Consider the following 18224-nt stretch of genomic DNA (forward strand, 5'->3'; position numbering starts at 1 on the left):
TAGCGGATTTCCTCATATTTCTTCGCTGAGACAAGCTCCTCTCCGTCCCCACAGCCAAAGGATATAGAGCCGCCATGGTCCTGAAACAGGGGAGTGGATATCTCGGATTCTTTCGAGATCTTGCCCACCAGGGAACTCAGGCCCCTGGGGTGGGATGTGACTCTCGTCCTTAGGAGCCTGACTCGAAGACCCTTCGAGCCACTCCGAGAGTCGTCAGACAGGGATCTGACCCTCAAGACCCTCTTCTTGCTGGGCCTGGCATTGGCAAAGAGAGTAGGAGAACTTCATGGTCTTTTCTTTGACGTAAAACATACGAGGGGATGGGGATCTGTGATGTTCGATTGTGTCCTGAACTTCATAGCTAAGACTCAAAATCCATCGGTCCCTGACGGTCAGTTCGAGTCTTTCACAATCCTCTCCCTGATGGATTTCACCGACAACGATATGGACGAGATGCTGCTTTGTCCTGTGAGGTCGCTACAGCGCTATCTGAAGAGAACTCAGCACCTCAGGCCTGAGTGTCGACGCCTCTTCGTTAGCACCGGGGTGACCAAGAAAGAAGTATCCAAGAACACACTTTCTTTCTGGCTGCGTGAGGTGATCAGGAGGGCGTACGAAGCTGCTTGTAGCGACGACATCCGTACCCTTCGTCCGAGAGCCCACGAAGTCAGAGGTATTGGTCCTTCCCTTGCGTTCTGCAAGAACTTCTCTGTGGCGCAGGTCCTGAAGGCAGGGGTCTGGTCTAACCAGACCACCTTCACCTCCTTCTACCTTCGAGAAATTGCCCACAGGTCCTTGGACACTTTTTCTTTGGGACCCGTGGTGGCTGCTCAACACATTGTGTAGCTTACCCAGCACCCGAGCGGACAGAACAGCATTGAATCCTGGTGTGACTGCATGAATGGATGAGTGAATTAGAGTGTGACTGGCATCTCTTCCCCATCTTTTTCTCCCCTCTACCTGTGGGCAGAGGGACGCGGTCGTCACTTCGCTGGAGCAGGATAAGATGCAGGTGAGCTACTCGACCGAGCCCCATCCTATCCCTTTCATTAGGGATAGGAGCGAATATCCACTACTTCCCCCAACAAGGGGGGGAAGTGGAAGCCAACAGAGACAAACCCATTTTGGCGGGATCACAAGCTAGAAAAGAAAACAAGTGGCAAACCCTCCCCACATTAACCTAATCGATCCAGCTGCCGAACCCACCCTCAGTCATACTTTCTTCTTTACACAACAAAATACAGCAGGACAATAGACCTATACCTATACAAAAACAAAACACAAAACACACGTACGTACTTTACCAACACTCCAGATACTCCGGGCTTTGCTGTGCTGTCTGCGGTCGAGATCGCAGAGATACCAACCACAACCAAAACAACACAACAACAAAAAAGGAACACAACAACAAAACAGGAACACAACAACAAAACAGGAACACAACCACAACCCAACAGTAACAACCAAAGACCACAACCCCACAACTCAACAAACAAGGAACACAACCACAACCTAACAACACAGCAAACAACCAAGGAACAACAACACAACCTCACCAAACAAGGGAACACAAATAAAACAACCTACAAAAAAAAAACAACAGCAAAACAACCAAGGAACACAACCACAACCTCACACATAACAACAAAAACTCAACAAAAGACCACTGCACAAACAACCCAAAAAATCACTACAGCACAGGCACAACAACTCTAAGCAAAAAAAACACTAACTTAACAACAACTAAACAACAACAAAACAAAACACAAAACTCAACCAATTTCCAATGCCTTCAAATAACTGCTTCTGACACTACTAACTCTCACCAGTTCTCACCAAAGACTGACTGAAAAAACACTAAAAACACAGAACTCAAACAATCAACAGCACAAGCAGACAGCCCAGAACCCACCAACAACCAATTCAGTCATTAACTATCCATACAGCAATTACACCCTCTCTCTCTCTCTCTCTCTCTCTCTCTCTCTCTCTCTCTCTCTCTCTCTCGTAGTAGCCATCTTGCTTGGTGAGACGTACCCGCGTGAAGTCAGATTAATCAACAGATATCACAAGTTTAACATACGACTAGAATTTGAGAAATATCTAGAAGTGTTCGTGAACTATCGGTGATAAGATTAGTGTGAAAATAGTAGGATAAAGCGTCTTCTAAGTTAGTTTATCAAGTGTAATACTATAAATCAGAACAAGATGGCAGTAAGTTCCAACTGCGGGAAGAGGTGGCGTAATTTGGCGTGTTTAGCAGATTCGCAATACGATGAGGTAGCAGGAAGGGAACTGGCATTTCTCATCTATGAAATCAGCAACAGTCCTAACCAAAAAGATACAAAAGCATTCATAGATATATTAGAAGGATATAATCCTTCAAACTGGAACAAATCTAATGAAAACATCTTGAAAATAATTGAAGAAGTTCCAAATAAAATCCAAGTGGTCAAGAGACTCATTAAAGAAAAAAATATACATAAACCAACATATTCCGACAAGAAAATGAATAAGGTGAATCTTGTGAATATCCTAATTGAATGCATTAGGAAAAAGAATGCCAAAAGCATGCAAACTGTGTAAGGTTTGGTATAGCATAGTCAATCCACAAAACCTAATCAGAAAATGTGCTGCATGCAACATTCCGACCCATCCACAGTGTGCTGAGGTAATACAAGATTTGAGAAAAGATACAAGAATTTTTTGTTCAACATATCTATCATGGATAGACAATGTTATTAAATCAAGATTGAATGTACAAATAGTTGAGGATGAAGAAGAAGAGGAAGAGGAAGAAGAAGAAGAAAAGAAGAAGAGGAAAACGGAAGAGAAGTAAACAAAAATGAAATGACAGAAAAAAAATAAGGAAAACAAAGAACAAGAATAAAAGTATGGATGCAGAGATACTCATTGATACTACATATGAGGCAATAAAGCAGCATACCTACGAAGAAATAAATTACGATATGACAACAGAAAAGCAAATCCCGAAGAGGCTCTACCCAGATCTACACAATGACGAGAAAGAGGAAAAAATAGACAAGAAAGACAAAATCTGCAACCTTTTAAAAAGAGGGAATTGCAGATTTGGAGAAAGATGTTACTACAAACATCCTAAGATATGTCAAAACTATGAATATATGGTAAATGTGCATACTTAGATGGATATGATGATTGCAGAGATCTGCATCCAAAAAATATGTAAAAACCTAAAAGAAGGAAAAGGATGTAAGTTCGACAAAAAATGCAAATATATGCACCCTGTAGCCATGAATCATAATCAAATAAATAACCAACCAAGTAATAAAATCCAAAATAAGAAAGAAACAAAATAAAGAGAGAAATCAAAGAATATCAGGTAAAAGAGAAAAGCAAACCACCAATGAGATATGCAGAGGTGTCAGCAAAAAATTTCAAAGCATCAGCTCCGAAATTCTACTCAAGAGATAATAACTGTATTTATTATGCAAGAGGATATTGCAGAAACGGAGAAAATTTGCAGATTCAGACACAAAATGAATAATTATGATGAAGGAAGATCAAATATTATGGAAAAGTTGGATTTTTTAATGTCAGAATTCTGGAAATGAAAAAAAGAACAACATACCAGAAGGAAAGAGACATGGGAAAATCCTTATTACTACCAGTATTAAATGAAGGAGAAAACACGCAAACCATCATAGTGATGAATGCGCAGGGTTTAGTTACGAGTAACTCAAAAGAAAATAGAGTACTTAGAAGAACTAACCAAAATGAAAAGAAAATAGATATAAATGAATATAAGTGAAACCTGGTATTCCCAAGAGACTGGGAATGATGATCAAATAAAAGGGTTCCAAACTTATAGAATCAGATAGAAAAAATAGGAATCAAGGGGGAACCGCAATATATGGGAAAGACAAAAAACAAGGAAAAATATATGAGAAATATAGTAACTCAGAATGTGAACTAATAGCGGTAGAATTTGAATCTGAAAAATTGATTGAACATTAGTAATATATAGACCTCCTAATACTAAAGAGTTTGACTTAATAATTGAAAAATTGGATGATATATGTAGAAATCACAAGGACTGGACTATTCTCCTATCTGGTGACTTCAACTTTCCTTTCGTAGAATGGAAAGAACGAATAGGAGATTGTGGTTGTACTTATACATATAAAAAAGAGAGTATAGTAGTGCAGAAGATAAGAGGCAATTTGAAAAGCTATTAGATATGCTACTAGAATACAACATTCAACAAATAAATCACCTGCCAACAAGAAAGGAAAATACTTTAGACCTAGTATTTGTGAACGAGATGAATTATGTTAAAGAAATAATAGTTTATAATGCGAGTATTTCAGACCATAATGTCATAGAATTAACAGTTCATTCCAAAGCAAGTGAAAATAGAGATAAGCAAGAAATGAAAAAGTGGGAAGGATATGGAAAATACAACTCTACAGTAAAATATAAATGGTCAGAAATTAATGAAGAATTAAACAAAGATTGGGATAACATTTTCGTAAGTGATGACATAAGGGTAAATACGGAGATAATATATAAAATATTGGAGAAAATAGTGGAAAAATATATACCGAAGAAGAAAAGTAAACATCATTCAATTGCATACCGCAAGAGACACGAAGGATTCTTGTTCCAGAAAATCAGAAAGTGGAAAAAAGGTCTTGCAAAAGAAAAAAATGCATGGAAAGTTATAGAACTAAAAAGTAAGATAGAAAATGCAGAACAAAAGATTATACAATCAAAAGAAAATGAAAAACGGGACTTGGAAGAAAAAACCCTATTAAATATCAAGCAAATCCCAAACTATTATACTCATATGCGAAGAAGATGAATAAAAGAAGAATAGAAATAGGCCCTCTGAGAATTGAAGGGAGATTAACGAATGAAAAAAAGGAAATTTGCAACATACTGGCAGAACGATATAAGAGAGAATTCACCCCTAGAATAGATAATGAAGATAATGATATAGAAGTAAGGGAAGAAAATAGTGAATATTTAGCTGACATAGAAATTAATGAAGCTGATATTGTGCAGGCAATTAATGAAATTAAAAATGGAGCTGCTGCAGGGCCGGATGGAGTCCCTGCTATTTTTGTTAAAGAAAGTAGTTCATTCTATCGCAAAGCCACTTGCAATATTATTAAGACAAAGTGTAGATACAGGCAAGATTTATGATGAGCACAAATTAGCATATATCACCCCTACTTTCAAAAGTGGATCAAGACTAGAGGCAAGTAATTATAGGCCCTGTGAGTCTAACATCACATATTATGAAAGTGTATGAAAGGGTAATGAAGAAAAATATTATGAAACATTTAATAAAAAATAATTTGTTTAATATAGGACAACACGGTTTCGTACCCGGAAAAAGTACACAAACCCAACTGTTAGTCCACCGTGAGAACATATTCAAAAATATGAAAAGCGGAAATGAACAGATGTGGTTTATCTAGACTTTGCAAAAGCTTTTGACAAAGTAGACCATAATATATTAGCAAAGAAAATTAGAAAACACAATATCGTAGATAAAGTAGGAAGATGGTTAAAAGAATTTTTACACAACAGAAAACAGATAGTTATTGCAAACGATGAGAAATCGGATGAAACCAAGGTAATATCCGGTGTGCCACAAGGTACGGTGCTAGCTGCAATATTGTTTGTTATTATGATTGAAGACATAGACAGTAATGTTAAGGATTCGTAGTGAGTAGTTTCGCAGATGACACAAGAATAAGTAGAGAAATTAACTTGTGATGAAGATAGGAACGCTCTACAAAGAGACCTTAACAAAGTATATGATTGGGCAGAGGTAAATAGGATGGTATTTAACTCTGATAAATTTGAATCAATAAATTATGGAGACAGAGAAGGAAAGCTATATGCATATAGGGGACCTAATAATGAGACAATCACAAATAAGGAAGCAGTTAAAGACCTTGGTGTGATGATGAATAGGAACATGTTATGCAATGATCAAATAGCAATTCTGTTGGCAAAATGTAAAGCAAAAATGGGAATGTTGTTACGGCACTTCAAAACAAGAAAAGCTGAACACATGATTATGCTTTATAAAACATATGTTCGTAGTCCACTTGAATATTGCAATATGATATGGTACCCACACTATCAAAAGGATATTGCACAAATAGAGTGTGTACAAAGGTCCTTTACAGCTAGAATAGAAGAAGTTAAGGACCTAGACTACTGGGAAAGACTACAATCCTTAAAATTATATAGTCTAGAAAGGAGAAGAGAACGCTACATGATAATTCAGGCATGGAAACAGATAGAAGGAATAACAGAAAATATCATGGAACTAAAAATATCAGAAAGAGCAAGCAGAGGTAGATTAATTGTTCCCAAAACTATACCAGGAAAAATAAGGAAAGCACACAGGACATTAATCCACTACGCACCAGCATCGATAATGCAGCGTCTATTCAATGCGTTGCCAGCTCATCTGAGGAATATATCAGGAGTGAGCGTAGATGTGTTTAAGAATAAGCTCGACAAATATCTAAACTGCATCCCAGACCATCCAAGATTGGAAGATGCAAAATATACCGGAAGATGTACTAGCAACTCTCTGGTAGACATTAGAGGCGCCTCACACTGAGGGACCTGGGGCAACCCGAACGAACTGTAAGGTCTGTAAGGTAAGGTAAGGTCTCTCAGATGTTGTCAAATGGAACTCCATAACTCCTCCATACCATGACTTTATATTGTCTCTTGCAATAGGAACAAGTTCTTGCTTGCTAGTTTTAAGAGGTACGCTTGCCTCCCTCTTATTACTTGGTTCCAGAGGTCTGACCATTGATCCTGCGGTACATACCCGATCATTGGGCAGAGGCTACGATCCCTCCCTCTGCTCTTATGACCAGGGAGGAAATCCAGGTTCAGCGAACACCAGTCTGTTCTTAAGACTCAGATTCCTCCCACCAAGAAGTGAGTCTTCCTATTGTAAAGGACCGAGGGTTTGTATTCGTATCGGAACAAATGGCAATTTGTCGAAAATTGGATTTTTCCTTACTATACAAACCTGAGGTCCTTTACATATAGTCCCACCTCATGCCACCCTTCACTCTGCGTTTTTCCTGGGCCTAAAGCAAAAGTAATTCTTCACCTCCCAGTCACGTGGCGCGCGCACTGTCGGACAGGCAGTTAACTACCGAACTCCCTTGTTCGAAGCTTACGACCGTTCCAGCTGCCGCTAGTTACCTTCCTATTGTAAAGGACCTCAGGTTTGTATAGTTAAGAAAAATGTAATTTTCGACATTGCCATATTATCTTGAAAATTTGTGATGTTCTTAATGGGTTTTAATTTGAACAGAACAGGTCCTAGTATGGAGCAAAAATATATAAATGACTAGGAACTATCCAATTTGGGCAGAACATGAGAGAGACCAAAACTACTGGATGCCATCCAATTACAGAGGTGGGAGATTGGCATTAAAAATAGTATTTTTCAACAAATGTAAAGTAATATTGTTTAAGAGACTTGAGACTTTTCTTTCTGCATGATAGTTAAAAAGAAAATTTACATTTGATTGTGGTGCAGTAAATTGCTGCACCAACTTGCTAATCTGTAAAATTTTTAACTTGCTGTTTAGTTATGTGCAGACGTACAGTGATGACGCTTTGTTAATGGAGAGTCAAGCTTGCTAAGCAAGGTTTTAAACTAATGATTATGAAATAAATTTAGAGTGTAGACATTTTACCTCTATTCCAGTTCAGTTGTGTAGTATTTGAATACTTGCTGGGACGGCCTCTCCCTAACTTTCTTTAGGAAGATGCAATTTGGCTGACCAGTGGCTGGGTCAAATTTTAAGTCTTGAAGGAAAAATATTTTATATATGGAATATTGTGGTGTCATGCTTTCAGTAGGAGAATGGGCCATTCCTCCCTTGGTAGAGATACTGATCACCTCCCTGTTTGAGTTCAAGGATGGTTATGCAGTTCATTAGGTGCTAATGTGTGATAAGCCATATTCTCAGGGGCTAGGCAACATAATTGCATTCTAGGATAATCTTCTAGGTTTTGCTTTTGGTCTGGTAGGGTAACAACAATTGTTGTGGGGCTTTTTGATGAGATTAAGAATGCTTAACAAATTACAGATAGTACAGTATTTGTGTTAACAAATAGATGGCTCTTATCCACCTCTCTCTCTATTTAATGCTTGATTATGGTTTTATGAAGTATCTGGTAGAACCACTTGGTTATTAGTTTGAGAAATGTTGTCTGTTTGAAAGTAACTGTGCACAGTTTGATATAAACAGCTGGTTCTTGTTTATAATGTAAATTTTTTCATATCTAATGATTGTCTTTTGTTTTCAGGTCATGGAAGAAAATCCACCAAAGGTTAACAAATGGGATGGAAACGCTCTAAAAAATGCATTGGATGATGCAGTTAAAGATGTAAGTTTATAAATGAACAGTAATTACCGCTATTATAATTTTTCCCAAATTTTCTAATTTCTTAGAATGATTTTATGTTTATTGGAATTTTGTTTTTATTGAATACGTTATGTAGTGTAACATTAAGTTTTATTTTTTGTTTTTTTCCCACTACATTATAGGTACAGTAATTAGAATATTTAGCTGTACATGTTTCAAAGTGCAAAGGGAGAAAAATAATGTTAGCTAGTTCATGTAATCTTCACTATCGAGTTTATGATGTTTTGAAAAGTTTGATTACTACCCTATACCTTTGGCATAACATTCATTGTCACTTTTGATCACCAGTTGGTTATTCTGTTCCCAGAAAACATAGTGTATTGATATATTTGCTAAAATTTCTTTGGAATATTATAATGTTATTCATCCTGCTGAAGTCCAATTATTTCAAATTTAGGGGTTTGAAGTCATTGCAGTGGTGATTTTAAATGGATACATTGTTACCAGATCAGAAATAGTATATAATTGTACAAATAAGGAAGAAGTTACAAATCTACCATTGTTTTTGTGTATCGGATTAAGGGCAGGTTTAGATAAGGAAAAATAATTTTCATGTAGTATTTGAATATCCTTCCTTGAAAATATCGGTTGTTGTTAAATATCCATAATATCGTTTGAATGTTTAAGGAAAATGCATACCATTGTTTTTGTGTATCGGATTAAGGGCAGGTTTAGATAAGGAAAAATAATTTTCATGTAGTATTTGAATATCCTTCCTTGAAAATATCGGTTGTTGTTAAATATCCATAATATCGTTTGAATGTTTAAGGAAAATGCATACTTTTTAGTGTGTGTGTGTGTATGGTCCAATAGAATTTGTTCTTGAAAGAGAAAACTTGTTTTATTTCTATAGCACTGGATTATCAAACTTCTGTCACCAATAAGGATGGCAGGTGCTTACTTTTCTGCAGATGTAATTATTGTATAGCTTTATTTTACTGTGCAGAACCAGTGTAGGTAATTACAATCATAAAAAGTTCACTGATGCCATGTATCTTTCGGAGTTCTGCAGTTATATTAGGTTAGCATATTTTGAGTTTATGGTCCCTTAAAATGTTATTGCCTGTAGTGTGCCTTCTGTGGAATAGGACATTACTAAAGGTTATTTGCAGCATCCCTTCAGTTCCAACTGCATTGCTTGTGCCATTTACTTTTCATCTGGTTATTTTAGTTGTTTCATACATAGCTGTCCAACTTTAGTGATTTTATTTTCCTTTAGTTTCCACCCATTGTTTAAGACAAATCTTTCAGGCCAGCCATGTGAGTCCAGAAATGGGACTTACTGGTCAGCTGAAGTTATTTTATGAAACTACAAATAAGGAAGTGTGTGGTTCTACCACTTGTTAAGACTGCACACACATGATCTCGCACAAAGGTATTTCTTATGTTTGAGTGTCAAGAGATATTGCAGTGTGTTTTTCTTTGTTATTAGTCTCAGTAAATGCTGTAGATTCTCTCTTAGTTTTCATTTGGTATATTAGAAGCTAAGATAACAAAAGGAGTAATGATAACCAAGATAGTAGTACTGTACTGATATTGATTATCTCATCAAAGAACATTGATGACAACCGTGGTAATGTAGTTATTACATAACTGGTCATCCTTCTTTGCAGATATGTGGTAACTTTGATTTTTCAGTTGCATTTTGATAGGTATAACTAGAGAATGCTAAGGTTCATTACTGAAGAGCTATTGGGAGATCATTATGAGAAAGGGGTAGAGGTTTGTCAAGCAGGTGAAAAATAGATTTGAAATATTAGAGATTGAGAAGGTTTGAACATATGAAGATGAGAAATCAGAAACAGAAAAAATTAGAATTGAATATTAAAGACTTGCCTGTTGAAAAAAGAATAAAGAAAATGTTAGAAAGGCATAGCATGACAAGATAAAGAGACCTGTAGGAGAGAGTAGGAAATCAGGGTGAAATGGCATAGATAAATTATGACTTAGACCTGATGGGAATTCTGGCAGAAGTGGCATAGACAACAGAAAGTGAAGAGAACTCAATTCATGTCTTTAACTGCACAAAAGAAGAAGTTATGTAAATATGTTTATGATATTGATTACAATTTTTTATTTGCTCAAGTTGAAGACAAAATAATTTGTGCATTTGCATAAAAACTTGAAAATGCTTTGCAGTTAGAATAATTTGCTATTTTCAACAATAGTCTGATAAATCATCAACCATTAACAACCAGTTCTCATAATTTGAATTTATTTCTTCAAATGGTACTGACATCTTATATATTATCGTATGAACACTGTGTGAAAAAGTGCTTTGTTTATCACATATCTCAAAAATTCATGCCTCATGACTTAGAGTTATAGAAGTTTTCTTTTGTTGGTGCAAATAAAAATTGTCATTCTTTTTTTTTCAAGGTGCTGCTTACTCGGTTTAGTTATGTCGAAAGTCACAAACTTTTGGATGGCAGGCTAATTATTTCTACAGTAGCTGTTGGGTTCTCCATTTTTGCTCTGCTGTGGGACTGGTTATATCCCTTCCCCCAGTCTAGGTAAGTCATTTTACTTTCAGGGACATTGTTACTATTATATATATAGTACTGTATATTACAACATAGTTTGTTGTAACGAAGATTCAGTTGAAGTAGGAGCATTGGTAGAATTGGAGAAACAAATCCAAAAAGGGGAACTGAAAAGATTCCCGAAAGCTATATGTACAGTTTTATTGTTAAATATATGTACAATATACATAACTGTGGATATGTTTCTCCATTTTAAGACTCATGCTTCTATGAGTAATTTTTAATTGGTAGAGTTTTTCACATTTTATTTCTTGAGATATCACTAGTAAATTTAAAATACTCTGTCGTTGAAAACAATTTTATTTGTGAATTCTAATACTGAGATCTGTACCAAAATTGGCAATGTTGAGATGAATTAAGATGATAGAACAAAACCCATGTCTTGAAGTTATTGGATATCATATAAAGTGAATAATGTACCAAAGTTAATTAATCTAAGGTCAGATCATATTTCTGGTATGTCATGTTGATAATTTTGCCTTCCAGAACAGTCATGTGTGTATGCGTAATATCATACTTCATTATGATGGGAATACTTACGTGGTACACAACATATTTGGAAAGAGGAATCTTCTGCACTGCCCTTAATAAGGATGTTGCAGGCATTGATCCAGATGATGTCTGGCATGCATCCTCATCTCTTAAAAGGCAAGTTAATCTCACAGTAATTTGATGTTAATTCCATTGATTAGTTCTTATCTTGTATGTTGTTATTTTGAGTATTCATAATTTAGTTCAATCAGGCAATGAAAGTAGCACATCAAAGTAGAGCATCATTGATGACTAACAAAATGAGGCTTGATATTTAATTCAGGATGTTTTTTTTCAGATTTGACAACAAATATCACCTCCGCTTGTCACAGAAAATAGGCAAATCAGGGAAAGCCAAAGAAGCTCATATTGTTCTGACCGTTGAGAACTTCTTTGATGAAACAGGAAAATTGCTGTATGGACCAATGGCAAAGGAAGTGATGCGATTGCACTCAGATGTTGAGCATAAAAAGAACTAAGTTGCAAGGGCTGATGGGAATATTTAATTTCCAATGCTTTAAAATTATTTGATTTCTTTCAAGTAATCTTATTGTCAAATGAGTACTATTATAGAAAAAATTGCCTCTTATTTTGATATGTTTGTAGGTGTTGTTTTCATGGTTAATGAAATTTACAAGGTGGAAACTGGCTTTTTTTTTTCTCAATTCCCTTTTCTAATTTTAGAACTGTAATAGCCAGTGGTGGAGAAATTTTTGAAGTGAATCTTCAGAATGAGTTACTTTTTTGGGCGTGTAATGGGATCTAAATTATGTCACTTATGATAGTGTAGTAAAATGTTAAATTTCTGAAGTCTGTGGGCAAGTCAAACTTGGAGAACTTGATTAGGAAGCTTTCATGCTAATTAATGTTTAAAGGCCTAATTTTCTTTTTACAGATCTTATGCACAGTATACTGTACACTGCTAATTTATATTTGTACCTAGAGAGTTTTACGCACAACTAGGTTGGAGCATTTATTGTTTTATTTGGAAGTATGTACAGCAAATACCTGATTACTAAGGATTTGGTTTTCATGCATTTAGGTTATGTCCATAAATTCTTCTAAAACAAGTTGGGGAAGTAATCAGCTTGTTAACCTTCATTGGGGTTTAGCGCTGGCAGTGTGCTTCTTATCTCGTGGTGCACTGTAGGCAGTAATAAAGGATGTTTGAAGCATCCATTCAGCCCCTAGCTACATCCACTTCTTAGCCTTTTTACTGCCATTCTCACTTTCTTCGGCCTTCTCATCTTACTGCTTATCTGTTACTTACTTAGTGCAACTGCGGGGATTTCTCCTAGATCCACTGACAGAGCTTTGTGCTTTATCTTCTTTCTTGTCTGGATCTCTTGATCTTTGCTGTTCAACCACTCCAACCCTCTTTTCAACATCTTGGCTCAGAATGATAGCCAAAATTCCATAAACCAATCACCCTGGTAACCAAAATTCCATGAAACAGAATTATTGTCAGTAGAAAATAAAAAAGAATCGAGCAAGTAAGAGTAACATGGAATACTACATTCTATATAAAAAATAATTAGCAGCCAAATGAGCTGCAGTGTAGAACCAAAGCAGGGCACTAGAACATAGCATTGGCAATACTCTCGTCTTATGCAGTTTCTCATAAGAACAACATTCGGCTTTTTAATCTTTTAACAGACGCAGTTTCTCATAAGAACAACATTCGGCTTATTTTAATCTTTTAACAGAACAAGGATCTTTAGAAGCGTGTGGAAGTTGGCGCTACGATAAAATAGCATGAACTAACGGTAGCTGCAGTGTTTATGATGCCATGGCAGTTCCCCATAAATCAACGAATATTTAGGCTGTTTGGTATATACCAGGTTAAAGGATTGTAGAAATTTACTAAAGTATTTTGAAATAAAGAAATCCAACTTGTACTTGTTAAGAGTACATTAAAATGATGGGATTTTGATATAGCTTTTATTCCCAAATTATGGGATTTTGATATACCTTTTATTCCCAAGGATGCCCTATGCTGAAACCCCTCCATTCATATTCTCTGTCTTCTGTCTTACCTTCTACCATCTCTTTAACAATTACTTCGTAGTGCAACTGCTAGGTTTTCCTCTTTGTTATATCTTGCATGCCTTTTACTGTCAATTTCTGTTTCAGGTCTGAATGACCTTCTAAGTCCAAGTGCTTGGCCTTTGGCGTAATTCTGTATACTACATTATTCTATTCTAGTCTTATGTAATTTCTGATATAGATTGATATTTATTAAGGTTTTATAAATCTGGGCATCATTTTACAAGGCACAGTCAACCCTTATGTTTTTATATTTTATTGGTCTATAAGGTATCAGTTTTCTTAAATGACTAAAATAGTTTTAAGTGCTAGGTTTAAATAAATAAGATACTGTATCACAAATTGCAGTAAATATTTAAAGAAATCAAAACCTTATACATTTTGCTAATTTACAGACATACTTTAATTTGTAGTTTCAATGGAAAAATTATTTGTGGTTGTGGAAGAAATTGAATCAAAACTCCAAAATACAAAGGAACAAGAGTTTCCCAGCATGTTAGATGACCCATACTTATTCTCAGTAAAAAGGTAAGTAAACTGTGAACCTGTTTACTTATAAATAAATGAAAATGGAAGGGGAACTTGCTAAAAGATGATTAAGTAGGTTGGATCTCAAGTACATGAAAAGGTTTGGCCACGTGAGAAGAGAAGAGAGGAGCATTAGAAAACATAAGATCTGGGAGAAAGCAATACAAAGACAATGCAGGCATTTTGTGGGATGAATTATGGTAACAAGTAATGCCAGCAAAGGATGACTTGCGACTAATCCTGCGTGGTCTTTAGAACATGATGAAAAGCGCGTCAGTGGTGCGGACGGTATGGTTTAATTCTCGGACATTCCATTGAGGGGTAAGAGAGGTGTATTTCTGGTGATAGTGATAGAATTCCACACTCGACGTCGTTCGGAAGTCAAGTAAAGCCGTTGGTCCCGTTGCTGAATAACCACTGGTTCCGTGCAACATAAAAACACCATACAAACAAACAGGATGAATGACCACTAAGTGAGAGGCTATAAATACCTAAATGTTGAATTCTAGGCTAAGTAGCAAAAAAAAAAACCATATTGATAATCCTGCTAACAGTTCCTGAATGTGTCAAGAAGTGGTAGATCAGACATCCTGCTGTGTTGATGAACGTTACGTATAATTTTCTCTAAGCTTCTTGGCTTTCGGTCCTCTTGGAATTCTCGCCTTATCCTTCTGGAAGATTTTCCATGTTGTATCAGCATATTTTTCGTCTGATCTTCGAGAGACAAAGTTGAATCAAAAGCGTTGTGTGTTAGCAATGATGTGTATCTTGCTTCAACCTTGAATTCTCTTTAAAAATGAACCCCCCCCCCCTTTTTTTTTTCAGTAGGCCTCCTTAGCATTCTGAAAATGGTTGAGTCTAGAGTTATAATTTCAACACTATCTGTGTAATGGTGAAATCATGTCTATTCTCACTACGTGAAAAAGGAAGTGCTTCTCGAGGTCCAGTTGCTGAATAACTACTGGTTCCATGCAACCTGAAAACACCATACAATCAATCAAACAAACTATGCAATTTCATTGGCTGTATGGACCATCATTCATAGCAGCACCAGTCGCGGTCTGTAGAAGGGGATATGAATAGCATTTGTTCAAAACGTTCTACCCACGTGTATAATAGTTTTGGTCATTTAAAAGTCCTATAATATGTAAATGTGCTGTTATTATTACTTTAAAAACACGAAGTCTTCAACTAGAAAGCACCAGAACCCAATCAACTCTTCATTGCATTCCATTCGTGTCATCAAGAAATCTTGTCGAGTCAAGTGAATTAATTCTTTACCCTCGCTCAACGTCATTGACGAAGGTAATGACAGAAAGCCAAAGTTCTAAGAGAAATTCGGCCATTATCAATCGCGTGAATATTATAGACGTAATTTTCAACGACAGAGAATCATTTTAAAACTTCTGTTACTATGCGTGGTTTAGCCAAGAAACTTTTTTTTATTGCAAAAATAATACCGCAGAGATGAGTTCTGTCGCAATGTAATTATGAAAAAAATATAGTTTTCTATTTCTGGCCCAGGGTATGTATGCGTCTAAACATTTCAAGAAAGTGAGTGCACGGTAGAACTGACAAGATATGAATACTCGAGTGTGTTTTAATGGGTAAGTCTGTACCAGTCACCGGCTCCTCTTCAAAGCATGGGAAAACCTTTGAGTTACACACATCCGGCCATTCACTTTCAGTTGCAGTTCTATTTCCCCGGAAGCCGTTTTATCGGAACACAACAACACTGCAAAAAAAGCGTGGATGCGCGCAAACGTTATATTTTCGTCTGCCAAAGCAAAAGCACCTCTAGGGCTCGAATGACGTGGTGCAAGGCACGCTTGACATCAGCCAACATTTCCACGCACAAAAAACGAAATCGCCTTCTTGTCTTTGCAAAACCTCGCTTGTGCCTTGTAGTGACTCTCTCTCTCTGTGTTGCTATTCTTTTGTTTCTTGAATCAGCTTCATTGCAATTCATGAATAGACTTGCGTGTTTGTTTTGTACGTTGCATTTATTGCGGAGCTGTACGTTGTATGGCGTTGGCTAGCCTAGTTGAAAGTTCCAGTAACATATTTGATTCATTCTTGTCTCTCTTTTTCATGATTTACTTTTCAATTTTCTAAACTGTACACACACACACACTTCATAATATTCCAGCATGGTAGTGCATCTGCATATGAATAAGGACACCAAAGCCGAGTCTTGGGAGTGGTAATGTTGCAATTTTTTTTAGAACTGATACGTTTCTAGAGTACCAATGCAACTCTATACACAAGAAATGAACATTAATTGATTACTCAATTCAATATTCACACATTGATAATGTAAAACAAGATTTCTTGGACCGAACAGAATGTGTGTTTTGTAGAATCTAGTTTTTTTTATCAGATAGCTAGTACGTATGTAATTGCAATAACCACAATACTGTATGTATGTTGTATATATATATATATATATATATATATATATATATATATATATATATATATATATATATATATATATATAAAGAGAGAGAGAGAGAGAGCTTTAGAAAACTTCGCAAGTAGTTCTCTACGCGCCAGCCCAAGACTTGGCAATTAAAAGAGTGACTGAAATCAACTCGTATAGAATTACCCAGCTGGTTAGTATATAGCCTACCGGTAGTACAAAGAACGTTGTTTTAATCAAAGTTCGCTGCCTTGTGGTCCGGTCACTCCAGTGAGTCGTGATCAGAACGTGCTACCATTTCCTCGTGTTTGTATCTGCCAAGGACAAAACAGCACCTGAGAACTTTAGTTGTCATTGGAGAGGGAGACACGTGGTGCAAACTAGAAATATGTCCATAAGACAAATAACTCCCTCTGTGTTGGAGCTTTCTCACAAAGTTTAACTCAAAATCAAGAACGCTAGGCCAAGGTTTTAGAATAGTTTCAATGGGGTGCATAACCTTAGCAAACTTTAGCTATCTTGAGTAGGTTTCGAAACTATTTAAGGCTGGACCCCGGCCAACCAGTTTGGGATTGGTGGTCAAAATGGTTGAAACAGGTTAGTTAGTGGTCGCACCTGTCATGGATTGCAATAAACTACTACAAGGTGACCGACTACCCACTGCCACTGGATGGTCATTGGTGCCAGCATCCTCAAGAGTGGTTGCAATACTGGTCACACACCTCTTAGGCACAAAGCAGTGACTACTAGTTTCATTTGGAAGCTGGTGTGCAATATATAATATAGACCCAACCCTCTCTACTTGGCCAAGTTAATTACATTCTCATGTTGTTGTGCTGCCATCGGCCCATCAGTGCCAAGAGCAGAAATTGGTTGAGTGCAAGGGGACTTGCTATCATAATGATGTTTATTTGCCAGAAGGTGGTGGCACTGTGTGGTTGACTGCTTAACAGGGATTTATATGTACGTACAATGGGTAGTACGAGCTCCAGGTGGCTGGGGCACAACTCGACGTCCACTTGTGACCACTGATAACTACGACTGGGAGTGGGAAGTTGGTGTTGGAGATTAAGCTGGCCTCATGCCAGCACGGGCTCTTGCTTCTAGAGCAGCCCGTAGCGATGTGGTGGTGGGCGACCAGTCAAAATGGTCGTCAACTTGATGTGACAGATGGGCGCCTAGTCGTCCAATGCCTATGATCAATGGCAAAATAGTCGCATAATGGTGGGCGACGGAGGCCTCATAAATAGCCCGCGCCTCAGTGGCGTGGTTGGTATGGTTTTGGCGTCCCACCTCGGTGGTCGCGAGTTCGATTCTCGGCTATTCCATTGAGGAGTGAGAGAGGTGTATTTCTGGTGATAGAAGTTCACTCTCGACGTAAAAGCCGTTATCCCGTTGCTGAATAACCGCTGGTTCCATGCAACGTAAAATCACCATACAAATAATCATAAAAAGCCTACTGGTCGCCCTTCTGAAAAAAACAATAATAATAATTTGTCATAGTACCTATACACCTAGCCTATAGGCATGAAAGGGAATCGGGTTACCCATCCCACTAGCCTCTGAATTACAAACAGGTTCTTCAAATCGGATCTGAAATGCTCGTTCGAAGAGATAATACGATTCTATACGAAGCTACTTGTTCATTGTATTGATTTTATTTAAAGCTTTGGGAATGTTATTAGATT

At 36.9% G+C, this 18224-nt stretch overlaps 1 protein-coding gene across 4 annotated transcripts in view; it reads left to right on the forward strand.

The window, feature by feature from the left end:
• LOC135224735 (signal peptidase complex subunit 2-like) overlaps window positions 1–12185 on the forward strand; it is a 13217-nt gene extending 1032 nt beyond the window's left edge. For 3 of the 4 annotated variants that reach the window (XM_064264049.1, XM_064264050.1, XM_064264051.1), the window contains exons 2-5: window positions 8347–8427; window positions 10846–10979; window positions 11496–11657; window positions 11839–12185. In XM_064264049.1, the coding sequence (XP_064120119.1) occupies window positions 8347–8427; window positions 10846–10979; window positions 11496–11657; window positions 11839–12019 (558 nt within the window). In that variant the 3' untranslated portion in view covers window positions 12020–12185. Of the gene's footprint in view, window positions 1–7390; window positions 7448–8346; window positions 8428–10845; window positions 10980–11495; window positions 11658–11838 lie in introns of those variants that run through there. The other variant, XM_064264048.1, reaches the window with a different exon arrangement.
• Window positions 12186–18224: the final 6039 nt, after the last annotated feature.

Source organism: Macrobrachium nipponense, chromosome 12 (assembly GCF_015104395.2).
Source record: "Macrobrachium nipponense isolate FS-2020 chromosome 12, ASM1510439v2, whole genome shotgun sequence".
NCBI classification, from domain to species: Eukaryota; Metazoa; Arthropoda; class Malacostraca; order Decapoda; family Palaemonidae; genus Macrobrachium; species Macrobrachium nipponense.